The sequence below is a fragment of the Marmota flaviventris genome, chromosome 4 (genome assembly GCF_047511675.1).
Source record: "Marmota flaviventris isolate mMarFla1 chromosome 4, mMarFla1.hap1, whole genome shotgun sequence".
In the NCBI taxonomy this organism is placed as follows: domain Eukaryota; kingdom Metazoa; phylum Chordata; class Mammalia; order Rodentia; family Sciuridae; genus Marmota; species Marmota flaviventris.
In genome coordinates this window covers 138,229,334-138,249,076 of record NC_092501.1, presented here as the reverse complement: position 1 = coordinate 138,249,076, position 19,743 = coordinate 138,229,334, and the positions used below count along the sequence as shown (strand labels likewise).

Here is a 19,743-nt window from a genome sequence, read left to right as displayed (position 1 = left end):
GCCAAAAAGTTATCTTAGATTCAAAAGTAATGGGGACTCCTAATTTTATTTGTGAAATATGGCAACCCTATGGGAACAAAGTGGCTTTCTTATGCCTTCTTGTTCCCTCCACACTATTTCTTCCCCAGAACATCCAAAAACTTTGAAGTACTTATCTTCAGACCTTGTTATTTACTATTGCTTCTTACTGAAACTTTAATGCTTATGGGCACTTCTGCCAAATCAATTTAAAAAAAAAACAAAAACCTGGTTCACCTTATTCCTCTCAGTAACTATTTGCATTATAATTTTTATGATTCTATATCTACAGGATGACACTTGGACTCTTCTCATTTCTTTTACCTTCTCACTTCAAATACTTTTCTTTCATTCCAATTCAGTAGGAAGGAGCATGTTGAGATTTCTTTACAGTGTTAAACCTGGTGGTCAGGGAGAACAAACTGAGGTCCAGATGACACTGTAGCAATAGGAGAGGAATTGAAGGGCCCAGTTAGTTTACACTACAAGAGTCCAAAGGAGAAGAGAGCAAGTGCCAATGTCTTGAGGTAGAAGTCTTTGAGGCTACTTTTGGAAAGCTTTTTACTAACAGGAATTGTATCTTATACTTGGTGGTTACTGATTGTACTTAAAATATCTTGCCCATAGGAGTACTCATTGAATATGATATACATAGAAAAGCACAGTGAATTCTTGTTTAATAAATGGATGAGAGGGTGCATGTTAATGGAAGGTTATTAAACATATTTGAAAATCAATTCCTGTCAAGACTTTCCCATCAAATGACAGGATCTAGTATTCCAAACAATATGTAAAATGAAAGCCCAAATGAGATAAAGAGTTGATATTACATACAACTGAAAAAGTGTATTTAGAGAGGTGTTGTAAGGGGGCACAATGAAAGTTTTGTGTAGGCTTGGTATGCAGAATAATTTCCAGAAGGTTTGTTCTTCTCATTTTAATTAGAAGTGCTTTTCAGCATTCTGTATCTAAAATAGCATGTTAATCTCATGTTTCTTCCACAGTGCACGTAGTCTTTCATGCACTTTTGATTCTTTTGTTTTCAATACATTAACAATCTTGAGGAGTGGGTGTAAAAAAAAACAAACCACCAAATCTGATTTTTTAGTATTATCCAACAAAGCTTTATTGAGTGCTTGCAAACGAGAGAAACCTTTGAGGTCGATATTCTGGTGCCAAGAAAGAAGCTCGACACATATATTTAGTACATTTCTGTGGGGCAAATTCGTGTGAATGAATGAACCATTTTGGTAAAACAATGAACATTGTGATTAGGCGGAGACGATGCGACGACTAATTTTGGCCCCATTCGGCTTTCGTAGTCTTTCGCTTCTCAACTCTTCACGCAACCGTGGCCGGCAGTGACGTCACGAGATGTGGCACTCGCGGGAAAACTTGTCTAGGCGTCCGGGAGGAAGCTGGTCGCGCGCGCGGGACTTTCAAGCTTCGACCCCGGAGAACTCAGACTGTCATGAGTCTCTGGGTGGACAAATACCGGCCGTGCTCCTTGGGGCGGCTGGACTACCACAAGGAGCAGGCGGCCCAGCTGCGCAACCTGGTGAGTCAGCCGCTTTTTGGGCCGGGAGAGGGGAGGCCCCAGGCGCCCCTGAGCAGCAGGACACCGCCCGCCCGCCATTAGGAGATAAATGTTACCGAGAGGCACCGAACGGGGAAGGGGGGAGAGTGCGTGGGGGTTGGCGGGCTTGTATTTTTAAACCGGGAAGATCAGCTGGCAAGTGCCACCTGAGCCAAGACTCGAGATGAGAAAGTCATAAATTCAGAAACTTAGCAAAGCGTGGGACAAATAGAGCAGATAGTAAGTGCAAAATCACCGGGGCTGCAGTTTGCACAGCTTGTTGTAGAACCCTCGAGAATGGCTGTGTATCTGGATAATAGCCAGTCGGAAGAGTAATGGGAACTGGGGCGGGTGTTGGAAGGGGGAGGAGTGGTGCAGATTCAGTACATCCCTATAGAGTGAGATGGGAAGCTGTTGGAGGATTATGAGCCTAGAAGTGACATCGTCTGATTTTTTTTTAACAGGTTTAACATTTCTTGGTATGAATGTCTTCATTTACAAGGGAAATGTTGGATTTATTAATTCCTAGGGTCTTTTCTGATTCTCAAATACGGTGGATTAGGATGTTCTTGCAGAAGACCCCCGCTGCCTCCTCATGACTTCTTTTTATATTGTGGTTGTTCAGAGTGTCTAATGGCAATGATTTGTGAAAAGCCAACTGGAGCTTGTAGGGAGTGGAGTGTTATTACAGAACTAAAGTGTGCAGTTTGTGTCTTAGTCCTCTTTATAACTATTTTCACACATCTGACTAATTATCAGAAACTTTTGAAAAACTCATTGTCTTGTAAGGCAGCAGACTCTGTTAGTACCCTGCCCCATGCATCCCCTTGCTTTTAACTCTTACCATGCATGCAGACTGACTTTGAACTTCCTACATCTGGGTTTTGCCTAAGTGCTTTTCTTTGACTGAAATCCCCAAGCACACTTGAAGTACCTGGGAATTAATGCCCTCCTTTTTCTCCCATCCAGTTTCCTAAGCAGGGTTCCACAAAGTACTGGTGAGAGAGTGTTCACCTACTCCACTTTCCCCATCACTTGATTGGATTAACACTGTAGTGTCTATGCTGGCTTTAAGTGTTTCCCCAATAGGATCGAGCCCAGATATTTAGAGTGGAATTAAAATTGGTAACACATTTTTATTGGCTTCCTTTCTTTCCTGATTTTTCATCCTTGGTCTCCTCTGAAATTTTACTTTAAGTCCCTTGTAGGTTAAACAAATGCACCCAGTTCTTATCCCAGGTATTATTTCCAGGAGCCCAGACAAGAAAAACATCTATCTCAGAATTATAGAATCCTAATCTCATAGATGACTGGGTCCTGTAATCAATCATTCCTTTATTTAAAAAAAATTCTCCAGGAGATTCTGTTAGCCTGGCTTGAGAATTTCTGCTGTCTAGTATTTAATCTTGTATCTTTCATGTTCTGTGCTATGTATTTAAGTGATTTAAAATTTGTTTTAAAATCAATGTTTTAAAATTTATTTAAAAGTACAAATATGTATTTTAATTTGTTGGTAGGTGTGCAAAATATGTGGTGCTTAAAAAAATAGTTCAATTCTACCTAGAACAATTTAATTTGACTAGAGAAAAATACCTTGTTCTTTGTTTCTGCAGGTTCAGTGTGGTGATTTTCCTCACCTGTTAGTGTATGGACCATCAGGTGCTGGAAAAAAGACAAGAATTATGTGTATTCTACGTGAACTTTATGGTGTTGGAGTTGAAAAATTGAGAATTGAACATCAAACTATCACAGTAAGCATTTTACTTTGAGGCTTTCCAAATATTTATGGGAAGTATTCTTTTTTATCAAATTTATTTTTTGTTTTTATTTGTTCTTTTTTGTTATACATGACAGTAGAATGTATTTTGACATATCATACATAGATGGAATATAACTTTCCATTCTGTGGTTGTACATGATATGTAGTTACACTGGTCATGTATTCATATATAGACATAGGAAAGTTATGTTTGATTCATTTTACTGTCTTTCCAGTGCCCATCCCACCCCACCCCACCCCAACCTATTGTGAATCAGCATCTGCATATCAGAGAGAACATTTGGCTTTTTTTTTTTTTTTTTTTTTTTGATTGGCTTGTTTCGCTTAGCATGATAGTCTCCAGTTTCATCCATTTACCTCTACCAGCAAATTCGATAATTTCATTCTTCTTTTTGGCTGAATAATAATCCATTGTGTATATGTACCACATTTTCTTTATCCATTCATCTGTTGAAGGACTTCTAGCTTGGTTCCATAGCTTAGCTATTGAGCTGCTATGAATATTGATGTGGTCACATCACTATAGTATGCTGATTTTAAGTCCTTTGGGTATATGCTGAGGAGTGGGATAACTGGATCAAATGCTCGTTCTATTTCAAGTGTTTTGAAGAATCTCCCTACTGCTTCCAGGGTGTTTGCACCAATTTGCAGTTCCACTAGTAATATATGAGTATATCTTTCTTTTTTCCCATATCCTTACCAGCTTTTATTGTTACTTGTATTCTTGATTATTGCCATTCTGATTGGAGTAAGATGAAATCTCAGTGTAGTTTTAATTTGCATTTCTGTAATTGCTAGCAATGTTGAACATTTTTTCACATATTTGTTGACAGATCATATCTTCTGTGAAGTGTTTGTTCAGTTCCTTGGCCCATTTATAGACTGGGTTATTAGTTTTTTTCGTGTTAAGTTAAAAGTTCTTCATATATCCTGGAGATTAATACTCTATATGAGGTACAGACAGCAAAGATTTTCTCGCATTCTGTAGGCTCTCTCTTCACATTCTCGATTGTTTCCTTTGCTGTGGAGAGGCTTTTTAGTTTGATAAAACCTATTTATTATTTTTTTTTTGGTGGAAGAAGAGGGTGTTACTGGGGATGAACTCAGGGGCACTCAACCACTGAGCCATATCCTCAGCCCCTTTTCTTGTATTTTGTTTAGAGACAGGGTCTCACTGAGTTGCTTAGTGCCTCACTTTTGCTGAGGCTGGCTTTGAACTCATGACCCTCCTGCCTCAGCCTCCTGAGCTGCTGAGATTATAGGCATCCTCCACAATGCTCAGCCCCTTTATTGATTCTTGAGTTTACTTGTGCTTTAGGAGTCTTGTTGATGTTGAGGAATTTGGTTCCTAAGCTGACATGATGGAGATTTGGGCCTACTTTTTCATCTTGTAGGCACAGCGTGTCTGGTCTAATGCCTAGGTCCTTGATCCACTTTGACTTGAATTTTGTGCAGGGTGAGAGGGGTCTAATTTCATTTTATTGAATATGAATTTCCAGTTTTCCCATATGGGAGGAATTTTTAATCATGGTCATATATGTACCTTTCATCCCCTTAGTTGTGCCTAACATATGATTTAAGAATGAATTTCACAGACGTACAAGATTGAGAGATAATAATATAAGAATGAATTTGCAATGTACAAGATTGAGAGATACTAATGTATAGACCTCACGATTGTACACCAAAGTCATTTATGTTAGAAAGCATGAGCAACAGGAGGTTTGCTGTAAAATGGACAGGGAGAGAGTCATTTTGATTTATCTAGTAATTATCTAGTAAATAAGAGGATGTTGCAAATGAAACTAGAAATCAAGTTTCTGAAGTTCATTTTTTTGGAAGCAGTAGTGGAGATGAAAAGAAGTTGTAATTTTAATAATTTAAATGTGGAATCAAGTGACAGTGGAGCAACTAACTGGGAAAGGAAACTTGAGACATTGGGAGATTGAAAGGCTTCCCATAATTTTGCCATGGAGGAGTTTCCAGCCTTGTACCATTCACTGCATTGTCATGCTCTTTTCTTAGCGATGGCGTTTCAGATCTAGTTAAAATGTCTCCTCTCTAAAGTGCTTCTCCCATGCATGAGAAATGCTGTTTATTCTATGAGCTGTAGTTTATACTTTTTTACGTTTAGATTATAGTTGTTCATATATCCTTACTTTGACAAGATTGTATTTGTTTTGAAGTTATGTAGGGAACATGCCAGATTGGTTTTCATATCGTCTTCATAGTCCCTGATGGAATGTTTTATACATGTTATGCCTTGAAAAAAAATGAATGCTGAATGTAGATGGTATTTATTAATAGAATCTTCAGGAGAATAAATGAGTTTTAGGCTAATATTGGTTAGCTTATGTTTAGACAGATCCAAGGTTGAGGAACTGGTGGTGCATCCTGATAGAAATTCTTATAATATTATGTAGGGATAAATTTAGCAAGAAAGCTGGAATCTTTAGGGGGGAAAATGACAAAATCTTAACAGAAGAACAAAAAACAAGAGCCATCAAATGGAAAGATGCAGCATGTTCTCAGATGAGAGATTTAAAAGTGTGTCTTTTCTCTAAGTTAATGTATAAATTTTAATGAAATTTCAATTTAAGTCAAGTATTTTTTTTTTTTTTTAATTATATGAAATGATCCTCAAGTCCACATGGAAAGAATACAATTCTGAGACCAGCTAACGTAATGATAAAAGAGAAGTTTGATGGAGTGGGGTTTGCATTACAAAATTGTAAATCATATCTGACAACTAATATAGTGTATTGGCATGTGAATAGAAAATGTGACTAGTGAAACTGAAGAGAGCCTGGAAATATGCTGGAAAGTCTATTTGAAAATGGTGGAAAAATGTGACCCAGCAAAATGTGTCCTCATAACTACTTATCTATTGGGAGGAAAACAAAGTTCAATTTCTATGGCATACCATTTATAAAGATAAATTCCAGGTGATTGATGTTAAAACAAAATGCTATATATTTTAGAATATGATAAAGGACTTCAGACATAAAATCAAAGGAAAAAAAGATTGTCACAAAATATTTGAAAGGAACATTAGGTAAGAGATTTTAAAATTGACAATGGAGAAAAACAACCTGGTAGAAAATGAAATAAGTAGTCAGTTGACAAATATGTGGCCAGTTTGACCTTTGAGAGAGTCAAACAGATTGTACATTATTTAGTCAAATTGGCAAAAATTGAAAGGCATATTAAAACCAACTATAAATGGAGAATGTTGAGTAAGGGTGTTGGTTGCCAGTGGAAAAGTGAATTGTTAGATCTTTTTTAAACAGTGGTCTATAGATACACACACAACAAATGCAAAAAAACAAAATGGCCATCAGTATGCCCATCAGCTGTTGATACCCATCTATAACATATCAGTTGTCTGGGAGGAATTGCCAAAATATATTGTTACCTAGAAAAAGCAAAACATAGAGGTAAGGGTATGACTTCCTCTTTCTTTTTGTTTTTATTTTTTACAAGAAACACCAACACTGTACAAATATTTGTGCTTTATTTTTGTATTAACATGGAAAAAATCATAAAAGAATATATTTAGATTGTTAACAATGATGATATGGTAATAAATAAAGATTATTTGGGGATATCTGAAGGTAAGTGTTAGATGAAGGCTCAGACCTGGGTAACAGATTCGGGATCCAGGCAGGTGGAAGAAGATGCAAGACACAGTTGGAATAGTCGACATTCTTGATTCAGAATTTGCAGCAGCTCCTCCCTCCAGCTCCAGTTCCATTTTGCCTCTGCCAGTTCCATTTAGCCCACTGAGCCATTTCCATAGGTCTTTTTTATATGCAGACCAGACAGAGACAGCACATTGACAGTCAGTTACATAACTGAATGCATGATCACAAGCACATGTTTCTGACCTTGAGTACATTTGCTGAATCAGGAAGTTCATGACCTTGGCTGCATTCTAAAAACAGCCCATCGGAATTCTCACCAAGGTAGGAATTATAGCCATCTTTAGAACTGCCCTACACACAATATAAACAGGATGTATGATGTGACCCAGTTGATATAAACATGTTTGCACATTAAGAATGGAGTTAGTGAAGTTACATTAATATTGGTTATATCGAGTATTATTGTTTTAAACAAACTTCAATTGTTTATATAATTAAAAAAAGATGAAAATACAAAACAAAGGGGAAATAACTAATAATAGATGTTGAAAAAATCTTGTTTTGTTTGTTTTGTCTACAGACTCCATCTAAAAAGAAAATTGAAATCAGCACCATTGCAAGTAATTACCACCTTGAAGTTAATCCCAGGTAAAATTGCTGCTACTAAGCATTTTTAAAAGAATGGTTAGAAGTAAGCAGTTTTTAGCAATAATGCTTTCATACTTTTTTTTTAAGAGATTGGAACTCTCAAAATAAAATTACATGAATGGAAGCATAGTATATAAAACAGATTAGAGTGGTGCTATTTTTCTCAAAATGTGGAACCTAGTACCTTCCAGCTTCACTGCCTCTGTCAAGATAATTTCAGTAATATATTTTAAGTTTTCTTACTTTTCAGAGTTCATTGTTAGTAAAGTTTTATTAAATTATATTGATTTATTCAGCATTCATGAGCAAAGTATGTCTAAAAATTTGTAATGTCTGGTTTAAATATTTTAGAAACTGAACTTGGGTTGCCAGATCTTCCTTTGTAACTTCTTGTGTTTCAGCTTCTTGTTTAGAGAGTATTATGATAGTCTACTAGCCAATGTGTTTTTGTCTGTCATGAGATAATAAGATTAGGATCTTGTTTAAAACTTGTGCAGCATTGGTAAAGTTGAGTAAACTTGCAAGGTTCTCTGGTGCCAGATGTGATCTTAAAAGAGAACGGAATGGAGGACTTTCTCAGCCAGAGGCAGCCTAATGGTAGAGAGGCAGGAATGAATGTCCAATTCAGTGAGCAGGTGGAGACAAAGGGAGAAGGAAGTATGAGGAATAGTCTAATTCTACCAGGATTATGATACTTAGTCCTTAAAATAGCCCTAGCAGATAGCTATTATAATTTTCCCTAGTTATGTCAAAGAAAACTAAGAGAAATGAGATTTGTTGGTAATTAGTCTGATCATAAAAAGTAGAAAGGGTTAATTCTAAAGAAATGGGAAATGTTCTGGATTTTTGGCGAGAAAAATAATCACACAAGAGGCAATCTTGGGGAAAAAACTTTGTGGTTATTTGGGAAAATGAACTAAAGCTAATTATTTTACTCACCTCCTTTTTTTCTTGTGAGTTTTTCTGAATCAAGAATAGTCAGATATTAAGCTGATTGTTTTTCAGTGTTTGAAATTAATATTCATTTGGCCTAATTGAACCAGATGACTTTTGGATATGAGAGGTGCTTTATTCAAGAGCCAAAGCAATAAGATGGATGAAAATGACAAGTGTGTGCCTTTGATAAGTCAACAATAGTTTATATCTTAAGTTCTACTTGCTTATCTCATCCCCTAGTAAATCCTTTAAGCTGCTCCTTGCTACTGCTAGTAACAGACTTACCTAGGCTCCTTCTTCCAGACCTTAGCTGTTTGAGGGATAGGGACTATGAATAGGCATTACATTTCTGTTTCAGAGTTATTTTTATATTTTGATAGTTATGGGTAATTGAGAAATTACTATAATTAGGTATTAACTTTTCAGTAGTGGATACACAAGTGTTAGTATTTCCCAAATTGTTTCTTAATTATTATTATTCTTCTTAAGTAACAGTAAAAAATATTAAAACATGGTTAGTGTTTTCAGTGACATCATATTTTCAGTGATACAGAAGTGTAATACTTCTTAAATATTTATATATGTGGATATTACTCTTGTTTTATGTAGTGATGCTGGAAATAGTGACCGGGTAGTAATTCAGGAGATGTTGAAAACAGTGGCACAGTCACAGCAACTTGAAACAAACTCTCAAAGAGATTTTAAAGGTATGTGATGAAACCTTGCTTTTTATGAGGCTGCCAAACATTAATGGTCTCTTTATAGAAGTCAACAAGATAGGCATGACTCCTGTATTCATGGGAGCTTGTAGTCTAGTGGAATTGAATTTTGAGGGAAAGAGGATTATTTCTGGTACCTACTTGATATTTTGGAACAAGATGAATAATTTAAAAAACCTATTATATCTCAAATAAGAAATTACATGATTTTAAAGTAATTATGACCACAGTTTTATGTTCATTATTAACTGTTTTGATGAAGCGGGTCCGGTGGGGTGTATGTTGGGGGAACAAACTAGCTGTAATCCCGTCATCCAGAAACAGCTACTATTAACAACTTGGTCTTTGCTTTCTAGTACTTTTTCTATATATATGCATGCAATTCTTTTTCATAAGATTTAGGGATGATAAATATGTAGTATTTAATACTTTAAATGGATTTTGCCAAATTCTTTATCTGATGAAAAAATCTGTACATTTATATTAACACTGTTCGGGAATATCCATTTCTTCTCAACATTTATCAACACTGCAGATAAATATTTTTTATCTTCCTCAGTTTGAGTGGAGGAAATAGTTCTTTGTTTTTCCTTCAATTAGTGTGGTAATTTTTCTTGTTTCATTGATCATTATTATTTTGTAAATTGCCCGTATTTAAAAGTAAACATTTATGGATTTATTTTTTATTCCTATAAATGGAAACTTTTCTTGTATTTTTTATTTATATGGCAATTATTGATGTTTTATCTTAATTTTATATCCTGTTAATAAATTGTGTGTGTGTGTATACACACACACACACACACATATAAATATTTTTTTCTCTTCCAATTTGTAGGACTTTGAATAGTTTTTCTTGTCTAATTATGTTGCCAAGTATCTACAATACAGTGCTTCATAGTAATAGAGCCGGTGAACATACATGTCACAGTTCTGGAAGGAATGCCTTAGTATTTCCCCGTTTAGTTAGTTGTTAGATTTTGACAGATGCATTTCTTACTTGGTTACACTGTATTATTTTATACAGATATACTATTGTTCCCTGCTTACCAGTTATAACTTGGTTACTATCTCTAGGATCACCACATAAAACAAAAATAATGATGTGTATGAATATAAATATTTAGAAAATTCTGTGCTTTTAATCTGTGATAAGAATTATGCTGAAGATATATTTTAAGAAATATAGTTAAAATTTTAAATTTGAATCAGCTAACAATTATAAACCTTTAAAGTGAAATGTTTTAGTCATTAAAAACACAAACAATATTCCAACACTCAATTAAAATTAGATTTACATTACTAAAAATTATAGCCCTGTTCTTACATTTAGTATTATATTTAAAAAAACAACATTTAGGTAATAAGTTTAGAAGATGGTTTAATTCTTCAGTACTCAGAGATGTTTTTCTGTTTCTATATTTATTTTTCTTATAACTGAATTCAGCTGTGATCCTTTTCCTGTGATCATTTTTTAAAAATGCAAATATGTTTTCCTGTATTAGGAAGAAGAAGGACTAGGAGGCCGGAGAGATTTTCTAGGTTCGGGACTCTAGATCTGTCGCTTATTTTATTTTTACAAACTCTACTCCCTGTCTTCCTCCCTGCCTCTCTTATTAGCATTTTTTCCTTTGTCTCTTTCCTGTTCCACTCAATTGAGTGCTGTTTTTGGGATTCCTCATTGTGGAGCCTTATCTTAGTAGGGAACTTTGTTTTGTTTTCTTTACAATCTATGTCTTTGTCAGATCTTACTGCTTCAGCATTCCCTTGGTCTCATCCATGAGTTGGGCTCTTCGGAATCTGCCTCCTAATTCAGATTGCTGTTTTCAAATTGTCCCATGATAATTTCTAAGAGTTGCAGGCATTTTTGGGGTTCCCCTGTCCTAATGGCTGACAAAAGATTAGTGGATTCCTGTCACTGCCTTCCACCAAAGTGCTGATGATCTGAGTGTCTTTTCATTTGTAGTTGCTTGTTCTTACTTGCTTATATTTGAGTTCTTAGGTAAAGTTTGTCATTTAGTTTTGAAATAGATGTTCTTGGAATCATTAGTTATTCTGTTTGTTTTTGAGGGGAGATTCAAATGCCACACTGCTACCACTGCTGTCTTCCACATTAATTTATTAATATAATGAAAACTATAAAAGTTGGATTCAGTCCCTGCCTACATACTATTCCTGAACCACTGTAAGGCTTATCCCAGATTGTGGCCAGGTGGGAATCTTACTCTACAAGCATACAGATATTTTTATGCCTTATTGGCTATGTGTTTTGAAACAGTGCCTTCCAAAGTGTATTCCTTAGAATTTTACATCCCTATCTTGGTAAAATTTAAGTTTGTCTTGTTTCTGTTTGACTCAGTGGTATTATTGACAGAAGTTGACAAACTCACCAGAGATGCTCAACATGCTTTGCGCAGAACCATGGAAAAGTATATGTCCACCTGCAGATTGATCTTGTGCTGCAATTCAACATCCAAAGTGATACCACCTATTCGTAGTAGATGCCTGGCAATTCGTGTGCCTGCTCCCAGCATTGAAGATGTATGTCAAGTTAAACTTATCAGAAAAAATTGAGTTCAAATTCTCTGATCTTTGTATATATCTCTGACATGTTTTTTTTTGTTAAAACCCAGTGAAGCATATCAATAATTTAAGAACAATTATGGAAAGACCTGGATGCAAACCATTAATAAATGTAAATATCAACATATATAGTAGTGAATACCCAGATATCAATATATAAAATATGTTCCTTAAACCATCTCTTACCTTAAGCAGGCTTTAAGAATTTTACGAAGCTAGATATGGGTTAATTATTTATTATCCTCTACCTCAAGCTGATTTATTTGATTGTAGTAGGAAATTTGAAAATAGAGGAAATAGATTTGGCAAGAAGATGATGTGGTTATGTCTGAAACAACATTGATGCATATTATTTCTCTTTGTAATTCTTAATAGTGTCAGTTAAAAGAAAATATTGATTGCTCACAGTAAGCAGCTTTCCTTCTTACTGTGAAGGTTTTATACAAAATAGTGAGAATATAAGACGTTGTGTTAGATACAATTAATAAAGTACCTTTACAAATTTCACTTGTGAAAATTTGGGGAATGATACAATTAAAAAGATTTAAAAGGATACTATCAATAGAAATTATCTCTATGCTTTTTGACAGACTGCTCATGTTTGTTAATTTGACTTACAGATTTGCCATGTGTTAACTACTGTGTGCAAGAAGGAAGGTCTGAATCTTCCTTCACAACTGGCTCAGAGACTTGCAGAGAAGTCCTGTAGAAATCTCAGAAAAGCCCTACTTATGTGTGAAGCCTGCAGAGTACAACAGTGAGTGGAAGGGGCAGTTACTGCAGGAAACTTCTGGGAAATACGTACACTTCTGTTTAATTTATTGTGTTCTCTTTTTGTTGTGTAGATATCCTTTTACTGCAGATCAAGAAATCCCTGAGACAGATTGGGAGGTGTACCTGAGGGAGACAGCAAATGCTATTGTCAGTCAGCAGACGCCTCAAAGGTAACCAGTATGAGGTGGTGATAATAGAGGTTTGATCAAGATAGTTCACTTAGTGGCTCTTTTATGCTACCACCATGTCATTTAGAGATATAATGAGATCTTGAATCTAAACATTGAACTTTTAAATAAATGGTAGAGTTTAATTCTAGAAATGCAGTGGTTCAGAATAGTTGGTTTGGCATTGTAGATTTTCTTAAGCTGTTAATGTGTAAAATTTGGTTTTATATGTAAATTAAATAAATCTGGGAATTTTTAATTGTCCTTTTAGAATCTCTGATGACTTAAACATCATTTGTTTGGCTTTCTAGTATTGAAAAGAATAATATGTCACTTTGTAATTAATGCAAATGTGCCAGAAAGACATCAGACTTTTTTTAAATTTTAAAATACATTTAACTTTTATTATCCACATAAAGACTGTAATTTTTCATGAATGTAAAGATGTGATTATATACAGTCTGTTTATCTTCAATCTTTTTCCCCCTTTTGCTTGGCTCCTCAGAGATTAGTATATATCTTTCCATATTTTATATTTTTCTACTTGTTCATATAACTGTGAAAGTATGTGGGGATTCTTTTTAGTTATTGCTTATTTTATAAAAATGGAAGCCTATCTTCATACTTTTTTGTAAATTGCATTTCTTAATGATACCATGTGGAACTCCTTCCAAGTCATAGCTGTAACTCATTTTCTAAAGAAATTAATAGGCTTTATATTTTTAGAGCAGCTTTAGGTTTCCTGAAATAAGCAGAAAGTTCCTAGATGTTCCTTCATCCCTTTCAATTTCCTCTACTATTGATATCTTGCATTAATCGTGGTATATTTGTCACAACTGACAAGTCAATATCAATACATCATTATTAACGCAAGTCAGTAATTTAAATTAGAATACAGTCTGGATTTGGGCAAATGTAGGATGTGATCCACCATTATAGTATCATACAGAGTAGTTTCATTGTGCCAAAAGTCTGATGCCCTCAACCTGTATGTATGTCCATTCTTTATCCTAAGCAACCACTGATTTACACGCCCCCCACACCCGTTCCTTCCTTTTGCCTTTTCTAGAAATTCACATGGTTAATTCTGTGTATAACCTTTCATATTGGCTCTTTTTAAAATTTGTTCATTTTAGTTACACTTGACAGTAGAATCTACTTTGACATATTTATACAAATATAGAATATGTATTATTCTAATTAGGATCCCAGTCTTGGGGATGTACACAATGTTGAGATTCACTGTGGTATATGTACATAGGAAAGTTATGTCGGATTCATTCCACTGTCTTTCCTATTGACATCAGACTTCTTATCCTAATTTAGCTAGGTGTTCTTGAGCAGCTAACTTCATTTTTGAGTTTCCGCTTTCTCATTTGTATAATGAAGATATGATTTTTTATTCTGTCAAGGATACTTGTGTCTTTGTTGTGAAGAGCAAAAGAGATTATGTGATATTGGTTTGAGAACCAAGACACTTCTGTGCTCATGCCTAATGATGGATTCTGTTAAGAATAATTCTAAGAATATACCATTGGTATTAGAAAGTATTTTTGACACTAATTGTGCAAAGTTTTTTTCCATTTACTTCTGTGGGTTTGTTATTCAGTGATTGACTATACTGAAACTCCTTAGTCACTGATTGTTTGATTTATGATAGTTTGATTGAGAAAGACAGTCTGCACTTCTCCAAATTAAAATATGACAGCCTTAAGGCCCACTACCTTTGTAAAGTATGGAGGAGGTTCCTCAGGCTTGCTGAAGCACAGCCTCTTATCCTCATTGTGTCAGAACTGAGAAACCATCTTTGAACTTTAGCAATGGTCATTGATCAATTTTAGAGTACAGGATAGACTGAGTGCAGTCACTAGAACTCAAGCTTCTCTGGTTGAACTGAAAATAATTCACTTCTCTTCTTGGTTGATACATCTGAAGAATACTGATATTCGTAAGAGTATATTCAAAAGGATTCAAACATGTTTTGACATGTCTTAGTAGCCTTTAACTTTCATATAATATTTCTATACTGAAGGTGGCTTTCTTGTTTTTGTTATGATTTTAAAGAAGATAAATTGATAGTAGAAGTTTCTACTTTTAAGATTTTGGTATAGAAATTTGATAATTTTTGGATGTACTTTTAAAACTTTGATTATTATTTTGCCTAATTCTTCCAGCTGCTGCTACCCTTTATTCCAATCTTCCTAACAAGTATTGGCAGCTTCTAAATGAACTTGTGCAAGAAGTACTGCTCTTTCCTGTTTAATCTAATAATTGTAGGAATTGATTCTATTGTGCCGAATAAACAGAAATTTCCCCTAATTCCTGAAAGCCTTGGAGCTGGCCAGAAATACTGGCAGGGTAGTGTTATTTTAATCATTGTCCTATGTAATCCCAAATGACTTGATTTTTTGACCTTTAGTATTACTATAAATGTTTGTTGTATTGATTCTTGTTTGCTCTGTCTTAAAATAGTCATAATTTTTGAATTTGAATAGTTTATATTTAATGAATGATATGTCACCTCTTACACTGTTTCCTCTCTTAACTCATAACAGTTCTAGGAGAAAAATGTTACCATCTTTACTTCAGAGATAAGAAAACAGATTTAGTCAGATTAACTTGTACAGGAACATTCAGTTATTAAAAGGCAGAGACTTACTCTAGAATACCCGCGATTCTTTGACTAAAGAATTTATACTCTTAGTCACCTAGAACCCATCAAAAAATAATGACACAAACATAGTAAATTTAGAGTATATTAATTTTTAGAAACTACATAATACTAGAAATTAACATGAGATACATGTTAACATGCATGGATATACACAATATAGTTATAAAACAATTGTATAGGTAAATATATCCTGAATTGACTTTTTGGAAATAAGCTACGTGCATATATTAAAATAATTTCCTATCATGATGTTTGTTTTATTACTTATGCTTTAATAATCAGGTTTTATTTTTGAGATACACTACTGTGTCAGTGAGGGATCCCAGGCATTTGAGTTAGGCATGTATAAAATGCTGGCTCAACTCCCTGAGTTTTAATATAATCGTAGTCTCCCTGAACTTCAGGTTCTTTTCAATAAAAGAGCATGTTTGTTGTGAGGAATAGTATATTATAGTGAAGCTAGTTCAGAACAAGGTGTCAAATAAATGCTTAGCACACATTGGAAAGATGTGGACTTTGGATTAGATGGAACCATGTTCAAATAATGCTTTGCTGAGGCTAACTTTGTGAAGTTACTAAACTGTTTCATTTATTCAATAAAAAAAATTGAAGATAAAGTTTTTCACATAGCTGGTATGAGAACTGAATTAAATTATTTGATATATACATAGCAGGTACCCCAAAAATGTTATTTCTTGTTTTAATTTTTATTTAGTTTTAATGTATCAGAGCTTTATATTCCTAGAGTCTCAGAGAAAGGAGTCTGAACTTGAAGAAATTTTTTATCAGTGATTACCCTGATTTATCTGAAGTATGGACCATCTGTAGTATAGTAAAAATTCAGAAGTTTTCTCTCTTTAGGATAAGTAAATATTTAGAGAGGTAAAGATAATTATTTTAAGTGTATTGGGAATTTTAATGGTTATTTTTTTCTTTGTTCTGAAATGGCATGTATGTATGTATTTATTTTACCCTTTTGCTTCCTGAAATGTTTTGAGAAGGACCTGGCATTAAGGACTCAGAGGTTTAATGTTCATATTGACTTAGCTTGTTTTGTACTTAACCTATAACTTCTTGTACTCCCTCTTTTGTGGCAGGATTTCTTTGTGTCCCTGCTATATTGCTTTTTTCCTGTGTAGTCTAGGCAGTCGCATATTTTCTGCTTATGTTGTCTCTTTTCACTTGTGTAATTGCTAATGACCATTTTCTAGATATTTTAAGAAACTTCTGTCTGTAGTAAAAATATGAACATTAAATTTCTTGGTGTAGTACAACCCTCACCATTCCTGCAGTGTTAATTTCTATCTGGTACTTTTGTGGTTGATATAATAAACCTGATTATTACTCTATTTTAAAAGACTATTGTAATTTCTTTTTAAGTGAACTGAAATTAGAAGTTTTATGTGTATATCCTTAATGTGATGAACTATTTGGAAAATATGTGTGTATTGGATTGTTAAAATTGTCTCTGATTTTCATCATAAAATAGCAATTATTTTGTTTTATATAGGCTCCTCGAAGTTCGTGGAAGGCTTTATGAGCTGTTAACTCATTGTATTCCTCCTGAGATAATAATGAAGGTAACCCTATTTCAGATCTTGAACTGCTTATAAAATTTGGACTTTGGGTGTATGAAAAGAGGGCTTTTCAGAGTACCAGTATAAATTGTCACCCCTTTTTCTCCATGTCATTAATTCCACAGATATGTATTCAGCTTCTGTATGCCAACTACCATTAGGGGAGTGCTAAAGAAGGGGAGGGAGGAGACCTGCCTTTGGGGAAGTTATATTCTAGTAGAGTGAAAGAGGAAGCAAGTAAGGATTTTAGAATGTTATAAACGCTATAGAAGAAATAAATTGATGCAGTGATAATAATGGAGGATGTCCATTGATAGCTGTTCTGTGGAAGATACTTATTGCTTAAACTGAGACTCAGAAGAATAAGAGGAAACAACCGTATAAATAGCTGGGAGATAAGAATTTCAGAGAGCAAGATTCAGGGTACATGGAGGATAGGTCGAAGATGTAGGCAGAGTCCTATTAGCTAGCAAAATTTATTGGTTGCTAGATATTAGAAAATAGAAAGTTTGTGTTTATTAAAATTAAATGGTGGTACTTCACACAAATTCAAATGTTACTAAATACACAAACTAAAGATTAAAGCATCTGTTTTTCAATCTACAAGCATTGCCACTTTAAACAGACATCTGTTCTTTTCATAGAGAAACAAGTATATGTGTGTGTGTAGTTTTCTAAAAGTTTTTGTGTTTTCTCCTTTGTTTTTATTCAGCAATATAGCGTGATATTGCTTCATGACTTTACAAATTTGCCTTATTCTTTTTAATGAATGAATGGTTTTCTTTTGTATATGATATATCAGTTTTTTTGAGTGTGGCTTCTATTCATGAAATATTAGATTGTCTACAGATTATTATTATAAATAATGCAACAGTATGTATCATTGTAGTATATTTGTTCACCCTTCTACAATTGCATACAGATGATCCTCCACTTATTATAGAGTTATATCCTGATAAATCCACATGATAAGCTGAAGATAGTATGTATTAAAAATGTATAGCAAGGCATGGTGGTGCCTAGTCCCAGCCACTTGGAAGGCTGAGGCAGGGAATCACTTTAGCATACAAGTTTGAGACCAGCCTGAGTAGCATAGTGAGACCCTGTCTCAAACAACAACAACAAAATAGCATTTAACACATCTAACTTACAGAACATTTAACAATACTATAGAATATTGGTTATTTACCTATATGATTGTGTGACTGACTGATAGCTATGGTTCATCCTCCTTCTCCTGCATCTTGAGAGAGGATTATATTGCATATTGCTAGCCCAGGAAAAGATTAAAATTCAAATGATGGATGTTTTGAACAGCCAACAATAAAAAAAAAAAAAAAAAAATTCAAATGATGGTTTCTACTGAATATGTTATTCCTTTCACGGCATCATAAAGTGGAAAAAAACCCCAAACAACCATTTAGTTTTAGTTGGACTGTTAGAAGTTAGAGGTTTCCATGGAATTTAATTTGGAATTTGGTAGGTAAGCACATTATTATTTCAGAAGAGGTATAAAGCTTTGGGTTTAAAAATAAAACTTCTGGTTCACAAAAAAGATTTCACATATATAAAAAGCATATTTAAGTTTTACTTGTTTTTGTGAATGAGAGAGATGAAGTATGTTTGGCTAATTTTACAAAATTATTACTTTTTAAGTTACTAATTATTTTTCTATAGGGCCTTCTCTCAGAACTTTTGCATAATTGCGATGGACAACTGAAAGCAGAAGTGGCCCAGATGGCAGCTTATTATGAACATCGTCTACAACTGGGTAGCAAAGCCATTTATCACTTGGAAGCATTTGTGGCCAAATTTATGGCACTTTATAAGAAGTTCATGGAGGATGGATTGGAAGGCATGATGTTCTGACTTCAGTTAGTAATTCTTCCAAGTATTTCTCAGTATCAGCATTTACTCGTAATTTATATTAGAAGAATGTTGTGTAAAATAAACTGACTTAATCATATCTTTTTGTGTTTTTTGTAATTCTTCTTTGAATTTACTAATCATTATCATTTTCCTCTACATTAAATAATCGCTTCTATACTATTGAAATATATTGAAAGGATACAATTAGAAACTTTTGAGCCTAGGAAAATTATTTTAATTTACTTTAAACATTAGTTTTTCAAGTATGCAATATCAATCATTCCATTCTCTTTCATCTAATCTCTTAGGTAATATAGGAGACTTATACAATAAGGGAGCAAAGATAATTTTCTCTTTTTTAGACTGCTGTTTTTGACTACAGGGTGCATGGTACTTTGCTTGGTAAACATTACTTTTAATCACATTATCCCTTAACAAAGAACTGTACTTTTGTAGAGAATATAAAAATTCACATGTACACCCTTTGTGTTGCCATGTGGTTCCTTGCATTGCCTTGGAAGGCCATCATCAGATGTGACCCGTTGGCCTTGTATTTCTGTAATCATGAGATAAAATACACTACTATATGAAGTTATCCAGCCCTCAGGTATTTTGTTATAGTAAAAATGGATCTATACATCAAGTGACAAATGCATGGTGGTATTCCCAGGTTTTAACCAAATATGAAGAGCTTTTCAGAAATAAACATTTTTCAATTTGTTGTCTTGACTTTGATCAAGTTTTGTCCCGAATTGGTTGTTTTTTATAATTTTGTTTA

The 19,743-nt window shown here is 34.1% G+C and overlaps 1 protein-coding gene across 1 annotated transcript; it reads left to right on the top strand.

The window, feature by feature from the left end:
* The first annotated feature begins 1,391 nt into the window (after positions 1–1,391).
* On the top strand, positions 1,392–19,062 carry Rfc3 (replication factor C subunit 3). The gene is made up of 9 exons (XM_027928836.2): positions 1,392–1,576; positions 3,208–3,345; positions 7,599–7,666; positions 9,212–9,309; positions 11,681–11,862; positions 12,525–12,661; positions 12,750–12,848; positions 17,030–17,099; positions 18,774–19,062. The coding sequence occupies exons 1-9, from the start codon at positions 1,490–1,492 to the stop codon at positions 18,963–18,965; spliced, it is 1,071 nt and encodes a 356-aa protein (XP_027784637.1). The 5' UTR covers positions 1,392–1,489; the 3' UTR covers positions 18,966–19,062.
* The last annotated feature ends 681 nt before the right edge of the window (positions 19,063–19,743 follow it).

What these genes read in the sequence shown, in the direction of transcription:
- Rfc3 (XM_027928836.2), top strand. Translation starts at nt 1,490, where the DNA reads ATGAGTCTCTGGGTGGACAAATACCGGCCGTGCTCCTTGGGGCGGCTG. An exon ending in CTGCTCCCAGCATTGAAGAT is followed by an intron (nt 11,863 to 12,524) that starts GTATGTCAAGTT and finishes TTTGACTTACAG; the next exon opens with ATTTGCCATGTGTTAACTAC. An exon ending in CTCCTGAGATAATAATGAAG is followed by an intron (nt 17,100 to 18,773) that starts GTAACCCTATTT and finishes ATTTTTCTATAG; the next exon opens with GGCCTTCTCTCAGAACTTTT.